Source organism: Syngnathus acus, chromosome 15 (genome assembly GCF_901709675.1).
Source record: "Syngnathus acus chromosome 15, fSynAcu1.2, whole genome shotgun sequence".
Lineage (NCBI taxonomy): Eukaryota > Metazoa > Chordata > Actinopteri > Syngnathiformes > Syngnathidae > Syngnathus > Syngnathus acus.
The window spans coordinates 7343833-7364905 of NC_051100.1; the positions used below are offsets into that span (position 1 = coordinate 7343833).

Genomic DNA, 21073 nt, shown 5'->3' on the forward strand with positions numbered 1-21073 from the left:
ATTTCTGTTTTTTTTTCAGTTGCAATTAGATCGCTCTGAATGGGGATCTGACATGCCAAGCGTGGCGACGCACTTAGATAACCACAAAGCGGTACAAAGAGCTATCGAAGAATTCCAAATGAGTCTGAAAGAGGCCAAACTGAGTGAAGTGAGCAATCCCGCATGACGAATGAGCAAACTGTTTCATCTGTTTGAAATCTAATGACTTTTATTATTTCCGCAGATGCAAATGGAACTACCTTTGAAACAAACCTACTCTGACAAATTAAGCAGTCTGGAAAAGCAGTATGAAAAACTTTTGGTAAGTCATATCAGTCTGAATCTTTAAGGCTTCTTATCTCATTTGAATTTATAAATGTTTGCTTTTCAGAGGTGTTCAAAGGAGCGACAAAGCAACCTGGAGAGCCTGCACGACTTTGTGTCTCAGGCAACACGTGAGCTCATCTGGCTTAACGAGAAGGAGGAAGAGGAGGTCGCATTTGACTGGAGTGATCGCAACAGCAACATATCCAAGAAAAGAGACTACCATGCTGTGAGTTTCTCACAAATGCTTCCCAGTGAATACATGTTAGCGTGTTCCGGGGATGCAGTGACAAGTTCGTTGTTTTTTTGCCTTAAGTCAGAAATCCGTTAATGTGTCCAAACAGGATCTGATGAAGGAGCTTGATGAAAAGGAAGAAGTGATCAAGTCTGTACAAGACTTAGCGGAGCGTCTTCTTTTTAAGAGTCACCCAGCTCGGTTAACTATTGAAGTAAGCCAACCTTTTATTCTTGCAATGCTGTCTCCACCCTGTGTGCTATTATTGAAATTCAATGGAGACTTTAATTTCTTTAATACGATTCCTGGCAGGCATACAGAGCTGCCATGAAAACGCAGTGGAGTTGGATCCTGCAGTTGTGCTCGTGTGTGGAACAGCATCTAAGGGACAATGCTGTTTATTTTGAGGTGCGTCCTCCTTTTAACTTCAATCTGTTTTGTGTGGCCACCGCTCACAACTCTTTTCCCTTTTTGCAGTTTTTCCGTGATGCCAAAGAAGCCATGGACTTCCTTCGAAGCTTGCAAGAGGCCATTCAGCGAAAGTACAGCTGTGACCGAACCAGCAGCTTGCACAGACTGGAAGATCTCCTTCAGGAATCCATGGTAAACTTGTCTGGGCATGCAGGGCATTCACAGAGATACTTTTAATGAAATCTGAAGGTGACAACACTGCTTGGGGCTTGTATCGCTTTAGGAAGAGAAAGAGCAACTTCTTCAATACTGCAACACGGTAGCCGGGCTGATGGGTCGGGCTAAGAATATTGTGCAGCTCAAGCCGAGGAACCCTGACAGCACTCTTCGATCTTCCATCCCTGTCAAAGCCATCTGTGATTACCGACAAATAGAGGTGCAGCTAATCTCATCAGTAATTGTGTTAAAAAAAGATTCCGAACTCCCGGATTAGTTAATTACTTATTAGAAATCATTTTGAGTACTACTGAGTTTGTATCACGTTCTTTCAGATAACCATTTATAAAGAGGATGAGTGCGTGCTGGCCAACAACAATCATCGGGCCAAGTGGAAAGTCATCAACCCTGCAGGCAATGAGGCCATGGTGCCCTCTGTCTGTTTCACCGTGCCCCCACCTAACAAAGAGGCTATGGAGATGGCTTCAAAGTAAGATGCTTACCTCCATTATTTGATTGCGTGTACTGCGTATGATGTGTTGAAACAAGTGTATTATTTTCTTCCAGAACGGAAGAATTATACCAGAACGTCCTCTCACTTTGGCATCACTCCCACATCAACATGAAAAGTGTGGCGTCTTGGCACTGTCTCATGGCTGATATACGCACTATCCGCCACTGGAATGTAGCTTCTGTATGTTCTTCAGGTGTTGACCATCTCATTCACAATCCACATGACATTGTTCACATTTTCTTTCCATGTTGCAGTTTAAAACGATGCTACCGGGTGAGCATCAGCAAGTTTTGAGCAACCTTCAGTCTCATTTTGATGAGTTCTTGGAAGACTGTGAGGAGTCTGAGGTGTTCACCGTGGCAGACTGTGCTCAGCTGGAGAGGGACGTGGAAGGCTGCAAGGAATACTACCAAGAACTACTCAAATCTGCAGAGCGAGGCAAGCAAATGTCTGTCATTTCAAACCTAAAATCTGGAACTTATTACAAACGAGTTCTGTTTGTTTGTGTTAAACAGAGGAACACGAGGAGTCTTTGTACAATCATTACATCTCAGAAATACGCAACTTCCGGATGCATCTGGAGACCCATGAAGAGCAACTGATCAGGAAAATCCGCACGCGTCTGGACAGAGACGACATGTACCAGAGTCTGCAGCGCATCACTGAGCAAGAGGTCTGATTTGTTGTGGAACATTTAGGAAGTTAGTTTTTTGTAATCATGTTTCATTTTTATCCATTTTGTAGAAGAAAATGGAAGAGCTGCATAAATTTAAGGAAGACCTGAATAACATAAATGAGAAATGTGAGGTGTTCCTCAGACAAGCTGCCGGCTTTCCATCAGCTCAGACTCTTTCCGCCGAACTAAGCATTGTGCTTCAGAGCATGAGCCAAGTGCACTCCATGTCTTCTATATACATGGACAAGTGAGTGAATTTATTTTTGGTCAACAGACTCTTAAGCTTGGGGCAAAGAGACAACAACGTTTGTTGTGTTTGACATGTGTGGCAGACTGAAGACGATCAGTTTGGTGGTGAAGCACAGCCAGAGTGCAGAGGCGTTGGTGAAGGCCTACGAATCCAAACTCTATGAGGAAGATGCGATCAACTCTGACCTTCAGTCTATTGAAACAGTCACTTCCATACTCAAGGTGGTGCACATTTCCAACCTCTACAGTATATTATTGCCCATTTTGAAGAAATATCCTTCCTTCTAATTGTAGCAATGGCGAACCGAGATTGACGAAAACCAGGAAGTCTTCCACAATCTGGAGGATGAACTGCAGAAAGCCCGACTCACCAGTGACCGCATGTTTAAGTCCCACAACGAGCGTGACTTTGATCTGGACTGGCATAAGGAGAAAGCCGACCAACTGAATGAGAGATGGCGCAACATTCACTCCCAAATTGATAGCAGGTAAGAGTAAATCAATTGTGGATTGAGGGAGATAAACATGGCAGAGGGTCCTCTTCCATGACATAACTTTTCTTTTTTTAGGCTTAGGGATTTGGATGCCAACAGCCAATTCCTGAAGTTTTACAAAGACTCCTACAGTAGTCTAGACGAATGGATTCGAGAAGTTGAGACAGAACAGATAATGGCCCAAGAAAATAAACCAGAAGATAGCAAGGCTTTTGCTGAAGTGTTGAACAAACAGAAGGTAAAGCAATAGCTGACTTAACCGTTTGTATGTCGTATGATGAATAGCACACACTTTTATATCAAGTATTTATGTACATTATATGCTGTTTCTTGTTTAGGTTCTTGTTGCTGAAATTGAACAAAAGCAGAGCCAGATTGATGAATGTCAGAAGTACTCAGAACAGTGCTCCTCTGTCATCAAGGTAATTGACTGTATTTAAACTCGGAGTTCCACCATTTTCCATAATGTAAATGTTTTTAGGATTATGAGCTCCTGCTGATGACCTTCAGAGCGATGGTTGATTCCCAACACAAATCTCCACTCAAGAAACGCAAAATGCAGAGCTCTTCTGATATTATACAGCAGGAGGTAATTGATCTGACTTTTTATTTATTTAATGCATGTATCTTTATGTCTCAACAATGTTTTTCTTTTCACCAGTTTATGGATCTTCGCACCCGCTATACAGCCCTTGTGACCCTCATGACGCAGTATGTGAAGTTTGCAAGTGAAACCCTGAAGAGAGCAGAAGACGAGGAGGTGAGATTGTCAAATGTATTTATTTTTTTCTCCTTACAGCAAAACCTTTTGGCTGATGTGAATGCTGTGAAGCCCTTCTCATAATTTGCATGTTCTTGTGGTGTCTCATTAAACTCCTCTATTTTTTTAAGCTTTCTCACTTAGCTCTTTTCCAAAAGTTTTATTTGGTTGTTGGCTTATACAAAGACTATTATGTTAATATTTTGTGGTCATGCTGGTGTCTTTTATTTTGGGGAAGGAGCTGGAGTTTTAAGGATCTTTACTTTTGGTCTTATGGGAGAGCAAAGGCTCTTTAGTGAATTTTAAGTGTTATGTTGATAAATCGTGGAGGTTTTTGGTTGTGTCATGATGACATTCCTGGTTCTTGCTTAAGCTTGCTTCCGCACTCTTGCAAAAGGGAAAAGGTCAATGTTGTTACGCGTACCATGATGGATAACTTATTGTTTTGCATTTTAGAACAAAATGGCTTTTGAAAGAGCAGAGAATGCAAAAAGGACAGAGAGCGCGGAGCTCCAAAAAACTGCAGGGGATATAAAACTTAACCAACTTAATCTCCTGGTGCATGAACAAGAGGCCTTGCTGATTGAAAGACAAGCACAGTCGCAAAGGCTGGAAGGAGAACTAAAAACACAACAGCGGATGAATGACGATCTAACGTTTCAGAAATCGCAGCTTGAGCATGATGTTCGTCAGTGTCAGGCCAAATTGGAGAGAGTAATGGCGGACAAAGCTGCCAGTGAGCAAGAACTAAGTCATTCTAAATTGTTAATTGAGCAGGCAGAGGCCAAGTGGTCCAACGCTCAGAGGAAACTGGAGGACCTTGTCAATGAAAACCAAGTTCTTATGGACCGAAGTCCCACATTTCAGAGAAGAATAATAGTGGAGGAAATTAAAAAGGAAAATGTTCAAAGTGATATCCAAAGTGATTATTCCAGTGAGTCCCATTCAAACATACTTAGAGAATATCAAAGATTAAAAGAGGATATACAGCAGAAATATGATGAGCTAGCCATGGTCCAGAAGCGAGCAGAAATGTCTGAGGAGAAAGCTCAAAGTTATAAAAAGCTGTTGGATGATAGAGATAACAGACTCAAGAAGCTTCAGCTGGACATGGAAGCAGAGAGGTTCAGCCTGAGACAGAAATTAGAAGATCTTCACCAGGAGACACTAACCTTGCAACAAACAATCTCTGAACTGCAAGAGGAAATCAGAGCACTTAACAGAGCAAAATCCTCATTGGAGCAAAATTCTTTCTTCCAAAATACAGAGGTTGAAGGTCTCAAGGAACAGCTGAAGATGACTCAAGGAGAAATTCACAGAAGGAGCTCCTTGGATCAGGATAACATTCAAAAGATTAGCAGTTTGGAGGAAGACCTCGCTTCAAAGCAGGTGGTGATAAATCAATTGAACTTTAAATGTACTGAGCTTAGAAGATTAAACATGTCGTCCGAAAGTGATTTGAAAGCTCTTCAGCTTCACACTGAGTCGGTCGAAAAAGACAGATCCTATTTAGAGCAAAAGATGAAGTCTTTGAAGAGTGAAATTCAAAACTGGAAGGACCTGCTTCAAGAGGCCAAAGAGGAAGTTACAGTCATGAAGAGATCAGAGCAAGAGTGTCTGTTTAAATGTAAAAGTCTCGAGGCAGGCATTCAAAATTGTGAATTTGTGGCTTCTCAGTTACAAAAGAAAGCAGACGAGTCAAAGCAGGTAAATGCTGACTTGGAAAATAGTTTGAAGAATGCAAAGGAGAAACACGAGCAAGCTCTAATAGAAATAGAGAGAAAAGATCAACAAATTGAAATTCTAAAGTCTCAGGTAGAAGCAGCGAAATCACAGGTCAAAATTATTGAGGCAGCGCTCAATACAAAATTCCAGAACTCCCATGAGCTTCAAGTAAAATTGCAAGATCACAGTGAGCATGTGAAGACCTTAACGGAAGAAAATAGCTCATTCAACTACAACGTCACGAGCTACCAGAGAGAAATAACAGCGCTGAAATCTGACCTTAAGTCTGCCTTAGCTGAAAAAGAGATAGCAGAGCGTAAGGTCCACATACAAAGTGCTGAGATTGATGATTTGAACACAATGTTGAAAAGCAAAAATGCAGAAATTCAGAAGGGATCTTCTGTGATAAACAAACATCTCAGCAAAGTAAAAGCATTAGAAGATGAGCTCTTCAAATATGAGCACAATGTCAAGGGCCCAACACAGAGCTCAGACAAAATGACAGGGAATTTAAAGCAGGAGATACTGACTCTCCAAATGGAGAAAAACGCTGCAGAGAAAAATGTTGAAAACTTGAAAGCTAAAGTTTCAGAGTTGAGCGCTTCTCTGCATAAAGTAAAAGAGGAATTGGCTAAAGAGAGCAAAGAAAGGAAAAACAAAGAATCTAGAATAACGCAGCTTGAATGGGAGCAAGAGAAAAATCAAACATTGACAAAAGGAATGTCTAACTTCGACCAATTCCAGTCAAATTTCCAACAGGAAAATTTGGTCCTTAAAAGAGAGAAAACTAATGCTCAAGGGAAAAGTATCTCATTGGAATCTGAAATCATATTGTTGAGGGAAAAGCTTCAGTGCAACAACGCAGAAGCAGAGAGAGTGCAAAAAGAAAACTCTCTTCTCAGAGTGAGGACACAGCTGATGGAGGAGCAAGTTGGGAAGTGCAAGAGAATGCTTGAGGAATTGAAAAACAAGCTAGAACTACAGAGGCAGGGCTATGAAAGGCATCTGATGTTAGTGCAGAAAGAAATGGAAAAGAAAGTGATGTTAGCAAAGTCCGAAATCACGAGTGAGACAGATGTGTCACAAAAGCGTTCGTATAGTTCAGAATTAGAAGAGATGCTCAATGAATATCTCAAAGAGGAGATCCAAGTATTAAATGTGGACCCACGAACGACATTGGAATCAAAGCAGCAAGTGGGCAACAGATTGGAGAAATTGGAGCAAGAAAAAAATACGCATGACCAAGATTTACTAAAGGCAAGATCGCAAAATACTCAACCTGAAGAGGACAAAGTTCAACTATACTCAAAGGTGAATGCTTCACCAAGTAAGGCTCGTTCAACGCAGCTCCTACAAGATGCTTATAAAGTAACGCCAAAGGACACCAGCTCCTATCCTGGACCAATTAATTCAAACACCAAAGAGGTTCCAACTCTCCTGACGGTACCAACGGAGAAGGAAAACCAGAGATTTAGGAAACAGGAAGTCATCAAAGACGGCCATCGCTATTTGAAAGACTCTGAGACTGCTATGCTCAAGACAGCCATGCAGAAAAGAGAACCACAATGCAGCAAGGAGGAGGAGGAGAATCCGCTAATGAAAAGCTCAATCGAGGTACGGGACCAAGTCTTTGTGTCACCAGTCAATTTACCTCTACAATTTTCTTCTTTTATTTCTAATCAAAAGTTGTTTCAATTTCCAATTCACAGATGGCAACATTGAAGAAAGAAGACATTCTAATAGACTTCAGACAAGATGAAATCAAAGTCATTCCTAGTGAGACAACTTTGACGAGTTCAACTTCTCAAAACGTCACATCCCCACAAAGACAATATACGACCGAAACATATCAGATTTACTCATGTAACGATTTGATCCCCAAAACGCAGGGATACATGGCCCTGTCTGTACCCATAGAGTACCAGAAAGAAAGACACAGCGTCCTTACAACAACAAGATATCATCTCAAAGAACCTCCTGAAGCAAGAAATAAGTCCATGAAAAGTGCTCCAGAAAGTAGGGACAGCTTCAGGTTGTGGAACACAACAGCTTTGAATCTCACTGATCTCAAAAGAAGCACAGCTATTCAAAACCTAATCAAATATAAGATCTTGAATGAAGACATTTTCCATAAATTTGAGAAAGGACTGATCTCAATAGACAAAGTACAAGCATCAATCGCGCCCTATGTCGGCAAACCAACTTCCATCGCCGGAATATATGTGGAGTCGAGTAAGAAAAAAACTTCCTTCTTAGAGGCAGCTGAGAGAGGTTTCTTGGCAAAGGTGTACGCTTTGGAATTTCTGCAATCTCAGGCAGCGACAGGAAGTCTCACTGATCTGACCACGGGCCAGATATACTCCTTAGACGAGGCTCTTGAGAGAGGAATTTTTGATTCAAGCTTAAAAGATAAACTGATGGAGGCTGAGAAAGCTTTTCGTGGCTTTATGCACGCTGGCAAAAGGTTGTCTGTGTTCCAAGCGATGGAGGCGAGTATTCTTGAGCGATACAAAGGCAAGAAGATCCTTGAAGTACAGATAGCCACCGGTGGAGTGGTTAACCCGGAGGGCGGTTTCAGAATGCCGCCGAGCGTTGCTATTGATCATGGCTTCCTAAACAAGGAGACTCTTCAAATTCTGTACGATCCAGTCCGCAACCCCAAAGGTTTCCACAACCCCGATACTGGACAAAGAGCGTACTACTGTGAAATACTAAGGGCGTGTCTTTATGACATTGACGGTGGAGTCCTCCTCCTTCCACTTGGGGACCGGCATCTTACCAGTAGCTCGCCCACAAGTTCCCACCGGGTGTCTGTTGTCAGCAGCAGCCGTGGGACTGAGATGTCTACCCATGAAGCTTTCAAGAAGAAACACATCGACAAGCAGACCTACCTGTTTCTGTCACAGCAGGAGAGTGAATGGCATGAGACGTCTGTAGATGACGGCAATGGAGTTTTGCGACACATCATCACAGATGTCAAAAATGGAAGAAAGCTGTGTCTAGAGTCTGCTCTCAGTCAGAGGTTTCTTGAAGCGTCTGAGCTAGAACGCTACAGGAACGGCCAGCTTAGTATCTACGAGATTGCCGACATCATATTTTCAAGAATGGTTGTTGTGGAGGATGTAAACAGCCCCATTGCTGGTCTTTGGGACCTCACTCGGAAGAAGAGGCTGTCAGTTCTTGAGGGATTTCAACAAGGTTTTACTGACGGGACCACTGCCTTGAAATTGCTGGAGGCCCAAGCCTGCACCGGAGGTATTTGTGACCCCTTCTCGGGGGAGAAATTTACAGTTAGTGATGCAATTAGTAAAGGTCTTTTAAATGAGAAGCTAGCGCAGAAACTACAGCAGTTTGAGCAGGTATTCAATGGCATCACTCACCCCAAAACTGCAAAGTCTGTGTCCATCACTCAGGCAGTCCAGGAAAATATTTTACCCAAGGATGTTGGCACACGCTGTATCGAGTTCCAGCTGCTGACTGGTGGATTGATCAACCCTGACACCCACGACCGAGTCTCACTCGAGGAAGTCATTCAGAGAGGCCTTGTTGACAAAGCCACGGCCTCAGCGATCAAAGATGAAAAATCCCACACCAAATGCCTCACTTGTCCAAAGACCAAGAGACGAATCACATTCAAAGAAGCGCTTGAAAGAAGCGTTTATGACTGCCACACTGGTTTAAGATTACTTGAGGCTATTAAAGGTCAAGAGTTTGGATCTTTATCAACTTTTCTTCCCAGGAAGTTGAAATAAAAACTTGTGGGCATTCTTGTTAAAAAAGTAAATACTGGAAATATGATTTATTTTGGCTCAATGTGTAGCGATATTATTTTCTTTGCTTAAATAATGTGTACGTAAGCATGGGATCATTGCGCTTGCCTTCATTTTATGTTGCCACAGTTTTTTTTTTGTTCATTTACAAATTATTAGACCTTTTAAGTTTTTACTTATAATGGATGAAATATAGTTTCAGATGAATTTAGGAGTTTGCTGTATTTCAAATGGGTCCAACTGAAGCATGAAAACTATTTCCTATCTGAATCCCTGTACTATTTTCCCCCCTGGTCAGTTTTTGGGTCTGTTTTATCATAATCAGTTGAGGAAATTGAGATTAGACAGTTTTGGTTTTCTTTACAATCTATAGTCATTCTCTTACCCCTAACTGTTGTAATTCCAGAGATCGGTGGATGAAGAAAAGCGAGAGCATGGTGATAAAGTTAGCAAACTATTAGGTTGGATGTCTAATGTGAAACAGAATGCGAGCAATGAGGGAAATACTCTGAAAGATAGTAATGCCAACAGAGATGCTTCAAATAAATCCCAGGTAATAATATGTATTTGTTTCGTTGTTGTTAACTTGATAAAAAAATATTTTGCTTTGAGGATTTTTGTTCTTATCCTATTATGTGACTTTTAATAAAAACACATCTTTCTGATCTGCTTACTCAATATATATTTGACACTATATAAAGGGATATTTTATTCATCAAATCAAGTGCTCAGTCTGATACAAACTCCCCTTACTGTTGCACAAGCACCCATGTTTCAGACAGAGCGTCTTGAAACGAAATTTATTTCATTCACTTTAAATAGTGTGAAAGCCCATTTGTAATATCAAGCAAGTAATTCCTTTTAAAAAAATACCAATAACCAATTTAAAGGCTTTTAATACTAACCCAGTGTTCTCATACTTTTCATATTGCTATGCAGTTCTATAGTTAATTGTATTCATAACAATATTAGTTATGATGTCAGAAAACAGCACACCAGTTTGTCACAAACCACTGTCCCCTTATCAAACAATTGCATATATATTTGTATTTGGATTCAATATAGCACATCTAATCCTCACAAGTGGCAAAAGTGAATCACACATTTCACCATCACTGTTCTATTCATTATTTTGCACAAATATCACTCGACTTCATGACGACTATAAATGATGGCTATGCATAAAGTGGCCAAAATTTGACCCTCTGTGAGGTATTAAATTAACAATAAGGGCAAAATATATGTGAATCTCTGTTTGTTGAAGTTCTGCGTCAGTGCTCGGGATTTCACTTCCTTATCTTTATGACAGGATTTATTTATTCTGTTATATCTCATTCGATTGTACGGGCGCTTCTAGTAATGTTATAGCCTGTGAGTGTATTCGACCAAAGCAAAGTGTCTAAAATACTTGCATGATTTGTGCTCTCTTGATAAAACTATTAACAAGTGATTGTTGGATGTTGTAGGTCTCCATGGAGGAAATGGTTACTAAGAAAGAGCAGATTGCGGAAGCTATTAGGGCCACAGAAATGATGCTGAACAAACACAGTGAAAAGTAAGTCAAGCAATTACATAACTGTCTATGTGCAACATATGAATTAAAAAGCGGATTTTTTTTTTTCACTTACAGGATGTCAGAAGAGGAGAAAGAAAAAGCCCAGGAACAGTTGAAGGAGCTCAGTCAGGCGTACAGTGACCTTTCCCAGCAATGTTCTGATCAGCCCACACATGAACATGAGGTTGGAAGTTGTTCTTTTATTCAATGGAATGCGTTTGTATTTTGTAATGACCTCACAAGGAGTGTTATCAGATTGTTCATTGCATGATAATCCCTTTTCATTCTTCTTTGTAGCAATCGATCCAACACATCTCTAATTATCGCGCTACATCATTATTTTCATTTGAAAAAACTGCATAATGATATTTGCAACCAGGTCATTGGAGTATGCTGTAAACATGCTTAGCCATGTCTGTTTCGGTCTTTATGCTGATGTTCAACTACCTAATAAGGTTGATTCTGTGTGATGTGACTAACAAACACTTTCCGCAACAAGTTGAAGCATGATTGCTTTCACTGTACGCTGACGGCCTGACACTTTCTTGTTCGCAACGCTGATGCAGTGTTGAACTCATGCACGTGATCTTTAACATATTGGTCTACTGGTGAGTACGTATTTGCCCTGATTTTGAATACATAAAGTGTCATGATAATCAGATCAACAATAACTGGTATTATTCTCCCTTTTCATAGGACGTGAAAGCCACCAGTAGCGCGGACTGTATTTGGACCCAGGCAATGGATGGCCTGAGTAATGACATAATTGGGTTCCTCCTTCCGACCCCAGACCTGTCTCAGTCTGAGTCTCAGATGTGCTGGGATGATGTTCTCGAACATGATGCTCCTCACACATCGACAACTGGGAATTATTTGCAGGAGTTAAACATGGAGAACAAGTGCATAGAGGATTCAGACGTGACCTCCGTGTCCATCTGCGACGTCGCAGCAGCAGCGAGGGATGCGTCCACGGTCGACGAGCTTGTCGTAAAGATGATAGAAGTCAAGCAAGTCAGTGATGGACTGAATGTGACCTACTCAGGAGATACGGTGACGCTTAAGACAGCGTTTCAGCAAGGGCTCATTCCTGCTTCTGTCTATGTTAACATTCTCCAGAGGCAGAAAATGGCGCACGACCATTCTAATGCAAATGAGTCCCATTTAGAAGCCATGCAGGTTAATAGACTGATACTGGAGTGCATAAGTGGGAATAAATCAGTGACACCAGGGAGAACTGTTAACACTATGACATCTGTCCACAACCTAGACAGAATATTAAAGTTGAATCCCTCTGAGGAAAATTTTGCTGATAATACAAGAGCAACACAAACAGTTAATTCTTCCTCTGGCAACTTGGACAATGGGGATGGAGTAAGAGTAGATGCAGAAGTTCAGTGTGATTTGATGAGTTTTAGCAGTACACTCATCGTACTTGGGAACAGGCATCAGTTCGTAGGCCTTGTGTTGCCTCGGCCGAATGAATGCCAGTTTAGTGCCGCATCATCGGAATACTATGAGCATCGCAGCACTGATGTGTTTGAAAGCAGGCTGCTCAGCAGTAGATGGAAAGTTGCAGCTTTTTATATTCCAGAAAATTCAGAGATTGTGGATATCAATGGTGCCGTACAAAATGGTTACATTGACGTTTACACGGCAGATATCTTAAAATCCATCGAAATCCCTGATGAGTTTATCGATGTTGATCACCTTGATGAAAAGTTTTCATCTTGGCTCATGTATCGAAAACTCAAAGTAGGTGGACGTAGTCATGATGGAGTTGTGTTTACTCCTTCGGAGACAAAGCAGCTTTTTACATCCTACCTAATGATAAATAGTTACATCGACCCAAAGTCTCAAAATAGGGTTTTAATACTTGACAAGCCCTTAATTAAAATGATCCATTTATTTCTTGAAGATTCTGTATTATATGATAGCACCCAACCCAGTATGGTGCCTTGGACTGTCCATACTGAAGATCTTTCGGAGCAGGAGGACTTTGAGGTGCCATTCATAAGTGAGAAAGCAGAAGAAATGGTGATAAACACAAAGAATTACAAAATCAATCCTCATCATTTTGTCCCCTCGTTTGATGGGGTACTTGACAACAACATAAATGTAAATGATGATCTAAAAATGGATTGCATGGACAATGTCACAGAAGCTGTTACGCTTACTGAAAGACCAACAGACTACCAAACGCTTGATGATCATTTATATATTGAGGATCAATATGATGCTAATGATGTTTACAAGATTCCAACTACCCAAGAGCTTGCTTTTATCAAAAGATGTAATGCTGACTCACTATCGGTGTGTTCAGAGGAAAGCAGCCATCAGCTTGCAGCAGAGCTTAGTGCTGAGCCATTGTGCAATGCATCAAGGACGATCAATAACACTACAGATGGTGATGTGTTTAAGGGAGGAAAACATCACAGTGATATTCAGTTGGATTCACAGTTTGAAGAAAAGGGCATTTTGGATGACACATCTGTCAATGGCCTGGAGGGAACAACTGAGGAGACGGAGGAAGACATTTATTCAGAAGACTTGATTTATTCAGAAGGAAAGTGCAGCCAGCCTTACCCGGATGATGATAATCTTGGTCCTGTTGATGTGAACGAAGACCGAGAAACACATAATTCATCCAAGAGGAAGTCTTCTCTCCTGATAGAGGATGATATTGTTTTAGATGACGAGGCAGAAAAAAAATTAATGGAGATAAGTGATCATCATTCTTCTTCATTACTTTCTGGTCATGAGCCACTGATGATGTCACCCTGCCATAGGGAGGAGGTTTCTCCCGAGTGTGTCCTTCACTTGGAAGAATCGGCTTCACTCTCTGATGTCACCAACTCACTTAATGGAGTCAATAACCTGCTGGCTGATAAGCAGGATGAGTGCTATGAAACTGCTGCTTCATCTTCATGTCGTGCTATTACACTAGAAAGCCACAGTGAGTCTTCCACTGATGCAAATCAATGTTACAAGGTCAACGCAATGTCCAGTGAGTATGATTTCTACAAAGCTGGAAATGTGACAACTTGCGAATTGGGAAAATCATCATTTTCGGTTTCCTCTTTTGTCGAGGCTGAGATAGGCTGCTCATCACCTGGAGATGTGGTCAATGATGTACAATGTAGCTCTGTCACAAAAGATGGCGACAGACTCCAGCAGATATTTCTTCCTTCAGAGAGTGGTTATGATCTCAAACCTGAGCCCAATACTTCAAAGCATGATCTGCTCAGTGAAAGAGTTTTGAACCTATCATCCTTCCCATCTGTTTCATCTCATGAATTTACAGCAAAAAATCCTTATGATAAAAGCTGTGATATCAAATTTGTTCATCAGGAACAAACACTGACTGGTTTGAGATGCAGTCCAGTACACCCAGAAGAAAGACAACTAACAGAACCAAGTGATTCTGAGGAGAACTATCACAAATCAAGGGAGGTGTGTGTAGAAGAAACATGTCAACAGAATATAAATATGGCTGGATCAGTTTCAAGCCCACCCACTGCACCAGACTCCACCCAGAATTCTGTGATCGAAGTGAAACTCAAAGGCAATATACTTACTGATCAAAATGGATTGGATGTAGATGGAAAACCTCCAGTAGTTCCGGATATCTTGCTGAATAAAACTTTTAATGGAAGTGATGATGCTCTCAGTTCAGACAAAAATAAAACTGACGATGAAGTCCATGAAAGAAAGCCTGGGATGCTAACCGGAAATGTGAAAGACGAATATGATGCCTTAACAATGGAAGAGATAGAAGAGTCCATCGTCACCACTAGAAGAGATGAAGATCAATCTGATGCCCCAGCCAGAAAGGACAAAATGAAGATTCATAACTCAGTTACAAACAATGAAGAAGACTTTGGTGTTCAAATTAAAGAGGAGGAAGAGTCGTTTGATGCCCCAAGGGGAGATATTCAAGAAGATGATGCGGACAATGTTCCTGGAAACATTGAAATGAATTCTGACAACCCAACGAGAAAAGATGAAGAGTGGTATGATGCCCCATCTATAAAAGATGAAGAGACCACCTTTTCACCAAATGGAGAGGATAAAGAATATTGCAGCGTGCCAATTGGAGATGATGAAGTGAGGTCTTGCCCCCAACCTATAAAACAGGATACTGATGCTCCAACAGAACAAAATGAACAGATTGATGCTCAAACTAAAAACTTGGAAGTCAAGTCCATTGTTCTGCATGAAAAAGCTGAAAATGGGTCTATTAGCTCACTCATAAAACATGATGATGAGTTTTATACCCTCACTGGAAACACTGAAGATGAATACAATATCCTAACTACAAACAACGAAGAAAGTTCTGATATACCACTAACAAAAGATGAAGATGGATCTCATGGATTTCAAGAAGAACCTGATATACCGACCAGAAGAGATGATAAAAATCATAATGCTCCACCAGTAAAAGATGAAGAGAGATCTGATGACTTGGCTAAAAAAGTGAAGCAAGAGCTCATCTGTTTGGATGCACAACATTTGAACAAAACTGACACACAACAAGAGGGGAAAATCCATGAAATGCAGCCTTGTTTTCTTATCAGAAAAGATGAAGTGGGTGAAAATGATGGTGCATTAACTGGAAAAGAGGTTGGAGAATCAAATGAAAGAAATGAAGAGTTGTCTAAAACTGGCAAAGATGAAAACAAGATCACAATTTCAACTGTAATAGATGAAGACTGCAGTACCCCACAAGAAAAAGATGAACGGGTTTATGACGCCTCACTAATGAAAAATGAAGATGGACCAAATGACTCAACAAGACCAAACAAATCCCATGATGACCTTGGAAAGGATGAAGACTACTCTTTTGATACAATTAGGAAAACTGGAAAGGAGTCTGATTCTCCAAATACAAGAGATGAAGCTGTGTCTCATGTCCCACTTATAAAAAACGAGAGTGGTTCTAATTCTCCACCTGTAACAGATGAAGAGCTGTCTGATGCCTCACCTCAAAAGGAGGAAAAAGATTCTGATGCCTTGCTCATGAAAGATGAAGAGTGGTGTAACAACACAATTAGTGAGCCTAATTCTGATCCCCAAACTAGAAGGGACAAGGACGAGATGGTGGAGTGTGATGCCCTACCTGTGAATCATGAAAACGAGTCTCCCTCAATAATAAAAGATAAAGAAGGATCTAATTGCACAACTGTAAATAATAAAATATCTGATGGCCCAACTATGAAAAATAAAGCGAGCTCTCACACACAAGCTGGAAAAGAAGATTTTAAAGACCCAACTGGAAACACGATAGAGAAGTCAAATAACCAAATTCAAAGAATTGACGACAACTCTGATGCTCCAGGAGCAAACGATGAAAAGTGGTCCGATGCCACATTAATAAAAGATGGAGACTCTGAAAACTCAACTGGAAACTTTGAGATCCCAATTAATAGAGAGAACGAAGATCCAGATACCCCATGTGGAATGCATGAGAGCAATGTTGTTCCAACAAGAAAATATGAAAAAGGGTCTGATGCCTCACTTGTAAAAGATAAACAAGGGTCTGATGACGCAACTGAAGAAGTTGAAGGGGAAGAGGAGTGTTATATCTCAACTACAAGAGACAAAAAAGACTCCGGTGCACAAAAAGACAACTTAGTTGCTCCAGCACAAATAGATGAAGATAAGTCTGATGCCCAACCTCTGTCATGTAAAGAAGATACCGTGACTGGCAACATTTTCAACGAGTCTTGTGCCCCAGATAAAAGTGAAAAGGACTCTGAACTACCACCTTCAAAAGATGAAGAGGATTCTGAACCTCAAACCAGAACAAATGAAGAGGATTCAGATGAAGATGGGTCTTATTACCTGCATGGAAAAGATCGAGAGAGCTATTGTATGCTACCTGAAGAAGATCAAAAGTATTCCAATGTCTTAACTGCAAAATATGAAGTGGGTTCGGATGCCACTCTTGCAAAGTCTAATGCCTCAACTGAGGTGTCTGAAGTGCCACTTTTAAAAACTGAGGAAGCATCTGAAATGCCAACTGGAATCATTGAAGAGGAGTCCAGCACTTCGAATAAACAAAGTGAACCAGAGTCTGAACAAGATGAAGAAGGCTCTGATACTCTACCTGGAAAAGCTCAAGGCGACTGTTTTACTCCAATAGGAGAAGACGAGGGGGAGGCTGTGTTTGCAGGTCAAAGTCTCGTGAAATATGAAAAGGAGTCTGACGTCTCAATTATAAAAGATATAATTGAGTGTCCTGGCATATCCCAAAAAGAGTGTTGTATCCCAATTGAAGGCAATGAATTCTGGTCTCATACCTCATCAAGAAAAGATGCTCAAATTAGAAAAGATGAAAAGGAGACCGATCCTCCAATGAGATTAGATGAAATCAGGTCAAATGTCTTACTTCCAAAGGATGAAGAGAAGTCTCTAATGCCAGCTGAAAGTATGCAAGAAGATTCTAGTACCATGTATAGGCAAAATGAACAAGTCTCTGAAAACGCTGCCAAGTCTGATAACCAACTTGGGAATAATAACGGTAATTATTCTACTCCGACTGAAGATGGAGTGGAATCTGATGTCATGCCGGTACAATATGAAGAGTCTGATTCTATACTCCTAAAAGATGAAACGGCATCTCATGACACAATTCAAAAAAATCAAGAGTCTGATATCCCAACTACAAGAAATGAAGACCTGTATCATGCCACATCTATAAAAGCATTTGATGCCCAAACTAGAAAAAATGAAGAGGAAAAAGACGAAGAAGGCTGTGACATGCCTGCGAAACACATTGAAGAAGAGTCCAATAGCCCAGCTAGAAGAAACAAAGAACACTTTGGAAAAGATGAGTGCATTCCCCTGACTGGAAACATTGAAGAAACATTCCATGTTCCAACTAAAAAAGCTAAAGTCTCTGAAGATGTGTCTGAGAAGGATGATGAGAATGATCTAACTGGGAAAGTTGAAGAGAAATCCAATGTCCTGTCTAGAAGAGATGATAAAGCCTCTGATGCAGCACTTGGAAAAAAGAAATATGATTCTGATGCACCATCTGAAAAAGATGACTTTGATGCACCACCTGAAAGTTTTGAACAGCAGTTTGAGCCCTTCCTAATAAATGATGAGTTGAATACTCCAAACGGAGATGCAGAAGCCTCTGATGTATTTCCTTCAAAATATGAAGGATCATCTGAAGCCATGCTTGTAAAAGATAAGGAGAACTCTCCAACTGGAACGGATCATGAAGATGCAAAAGATGAATGGAACTCAGAATCTCCAATAGAAAAAGAGAAAGAGCAGTCACTTGCTCCCACCATTCAGCTGCAGTTTCTACAGGTACTTCAAAGTGTCTCCTCGGGCCAAAACCTCTCAATGCTCCAGGAAGTGATGGAGAGCCGTGCTTTAGGGAGTGATACTCACACCCTGGAAAGTATCAAGGAGGAGAGCTCAGAGGATGAACCGCTGGCAGAGCAGTCGCCTATTCTCTCCGCCGACAATGTGGACGAGATCAAGAACCCGGTAAACCATCTCATCTTTGGTGGAAATGACACCTAATTTCTCTCTGTTTGCCTTTCAAACATCTTATGTGCATTTTTGATGCTTTCCTACAGATATTCTCTACCCAGGATTACCTCGAGTGTGTTGGGAGACTCCAAGATCACGCCGATGTTTTAGACGATGTTAGAAAAGACCTTTTAATCGGAGAATCAAATGGCACCAACATGGAGGAATTGCAGATGCAAATAGATGAAATCCAGGTTAGAAACTCAATTCTAGGACAAATGAGTGAAGCCACAACATTAGGTACACCTGCATGATCATATCGAAATACAACAATTGTGCAGGTGTACTTAATTTTGTGGTTTGTCAGTGTACAGTACATTTTAACTCTTAAATTTGCTTTCATACAGTCACTGGAGTCCCAAGTTTACTTACTAGCTGGTGTCCTGACTGAAGATATGGAAAAGGCCAAACTGCTCTTAAATGCTCCTGACGAGAACATCCCCGCACAAATCCGTAAAGATCTGTCTTCAACATATGAGGAATTACAGCAAAGTTTTACTACGGTTTGCCAAGAGTGTGCAGAAAAAACTCAGTCGTTGTTTCGGGCCATGGAAAATAGTAAGAAGGTGAGTTTTGAAACTGAAATAAATGCAGCTTGAGAATTTTCATTGGGGTTGATTTGCTCTGACTGTGATTTCAGGCATATTTGGAATCAACATACCAGAAACATCTTGCTGATCTCGATATGTTGGTGGGCCTCATCCAAAAGGAACTAAATATGGCAGATATGGATTTCAACACTTGTGATGTTGAAGCACTCAAATGCTGCATCCAAAGAAACAAGGTATTTTAATTGGTAAATGATCTAAACCGGCTTTGCGTAAACATCTTTGGAAGAAGGAACACTTTCCTTGCAGAGGAAAAAACACGTGTACTCCTTTTTTCTTGTTCCAGGATGCTGAGAGTAATCTTCATCAAGATGTTAAACTCAAATTAGAGGACGTCACATTTGCTATCCAGAGTTTTATTTCTGAGCACGCTCACTTATTGAGTCCCGCTCAGAGCAGTTGCCTCCTCAAGTGCCTCAGTGGCACTCAGAGAACCTTCAGGGACCAGATGGACAAACTTGTCGCCATGAGATCTACCTTAGATGTCCTCTTGGACACCAAGGAGAAGGAAGACCAGAAGAAGGTCTGCATGTGGATATGCTGCTCAATATCACAGATGATGTAACATCTGTGTTGGCATGGATCTTATTTGTTTACATCTTGTTTGTATCTCATTTGTTTATTTATGAATATAATTGACTGATGTTCTGACGAGAAACTGTGATGGCATGACCCGGTGCTTTACACTAACCTCTCTGCCGATTGTGTTCGACAGGCCTCCAAGAAACCCTTGTGCAATTAACGTTGGAAACAACACACTGCTGGAATTCCTTCCACAGTGATCTAATACATTTACTCAATCTGTGTAACGTCTCTCTGTTCTTTGTTTCTTCTCAAGACCAATGCGATGACTGGCCAGCATGTTTACAGCATACCAGATCTTGTGCCGAATGAGATTTCTGATGCATATTTGTATTGGCTTTGTCTAAGCAGGTATTTTTAATAATCAGATGGCCTTGCCTTTTTTCATCCACAGCTCATATTGGAAAGGCAGCAAGAAATTGCAGACAAGTTAGAGGAAGTGTGTGACAGTCTCACTTTGACTGAGAACCGTTTGATTGGGCACCAACAGCAGGCTAGCAATGCCGAGTGCGTCACAGACCTGCAGCAGTACCAGCAGGAGCATCAGGTACAACAAACATTTTGGCTTTAATTGACATCATGTTCTAACCTTTTCTTTAATGCCTCATTTCAAGGCCTTGCAAAAAGACGTCTTAACAAACGCCACTGCGCTGAATGAGGTCATAACAAGTACGAAAAGGTTTTTGGAGGAAAATCGGGGCAAGTTGACGGCGGAGCAAATTGCTGATATTGAGACCAAGTTGGAAGAAGCAAAAAGCAAAGCTAAGCTTATCCAAAAGCAAGCGGAGGAGTCCAGGAAGGACTTAGAGAAGGTTGTAACCACTGCTATAAAGCAGGAGAGTGAAAAGGTCAGCAAATGTTCACCTTTATACATCTTTAATGTATAATACTAGAATGTAAATGCAAATATTTTATTGTGCTACTTTATGGCAAATTGTCTATTCAGGCTGCAGCTGTTGAGCGTCTTGAGGAAAGCAAGAACAAAATAGAAAGTCTACTAGGTTGGATCTTAAATATTGGGGATCAAAATGGAAGAAGCATTGATGAAACAGACCTCATAAGCAAAGACAATGGAAACCTGCCAGAGGAGACATTAGACAAGTTGCGGAAAGAAAAGAAGGATGATGCAAATGGAAACAATTTACTTCGAAGTGAAAGTGATTTCGATGGGCAAAGTGACGCCTGCATGGATATTGACAAGCAGTATGAAAGAGTCAAGGTACGTTTGATTTACTGCATCACAAGACACACAAACCTGACACTTGGCAAAAAAAATGTTTTTGCTGTTCATCCTAACATACAATATTACTATTGAATTTATTTCTAATTATCAGATCAAATCAGAGTGTGAAGTTGTCATGCTTTTATGGCTGTGAAGTGTAACAACACCTTTTTACTATACTTGATGTCTTTTTTTGTTGCTGCAG

The 21073-nt window shown here is 40.8% G+C and overlaps 1 protein-coding gene across 24 annotated transcripts in view; it reads left to right on the forward strand.

The window, feature by feature from the left end:
* dst (dystonin) overlaps window positions 1-21073 on the forward strand; it is a 77921-nt gene that overhangs the window by 25121 nt on the left and 31727 nt on the right. For 22 of the 24 annotated variants that reach the window (XM_037271487.1, XM_037271491.1, XM_037271500.1 and 19 more), the window contains 29 exons: window positions 20-148; window positions 224-301; window positions 371-532; window positions 648-752; window positions 851-946; window positions 1016-1141; window positions 1233-1385; window positions 1501-1655; window positions 1733-1859; window positions 1934-2117; window positions 2195-2352; window positions 2424-2602; window positions 2688-2826; window positions 2899-3092; window positions 3174-3336; window positions 3437-3520; window positions 3580-3687; window positions 3760-3858; window positions 9760-9906; window positions 10820-10908; window positions 10984-11092; window positions 11605-18411; window positions 18504-18650; window positions 18804-19022; window positions 19097-19240; window positions 19351-19587; window positions 20041-20193; window positions 20261-20494; window positions 20593-20865. In XM_037271487.1, the coding sequence (XP_037127382.1) occupies window positions 20-148; window positions 224-301; window positions 371-532; window positions 648-752; window positions 851-946; window positions 1016-1141; window positions 1233-1385; window positions 1501-1655; window positions 1733-1859; window positions 1934-2117; window positions 2195-2352; window positions 2424-2602; window positions 2688-2826; window positions 2899-3092; window positions 3174-3336; window positions 3437-3520; window positions 3580-3687; window positions 3760-3858; window positions 9760-9906; window positions 10820-10908; window positions 10984-11092; window positions 11605-18411; window positions 18504-18650; window positions 18804-19022; window positions 19097-19240; window positions 19351-19587; window positions 20041-20193; window positions 20261-20494; window positions 20593-20865 (10998 nt within the window). The remainder of the gene's footprint in view (window positions 1-19; window positions 149-223; window positions 302-370; window positions 533-647; window positions 753-850; window positions 947-1015; window positions 1142-1232; window positions 1386-1500; window positions 1656-1732; window positions 1860-1933; window positions 2118-2194; window positions 2353-2423; window positions 2603-2687; window positions 2827-2898; window positions 3093-3173; window positions 3337-3436; window positions 3521-3579; window positions 3688-3759; window positions 3859-9759; window positions 9907-10819; window positions 10909-10983; window positions 11093-11604; window positions 18412-18503; window positions 18651-18803; window positions 19023-19096; window positions 19241-19350; window positions 19588-20040; window positions 20194-20260; window positions 20495-20592; window positions 20866-21073) is intronic. The other 2 variants (XM_037271501.1, XM_037271503.1) reach the window with 2 other exon arrangements.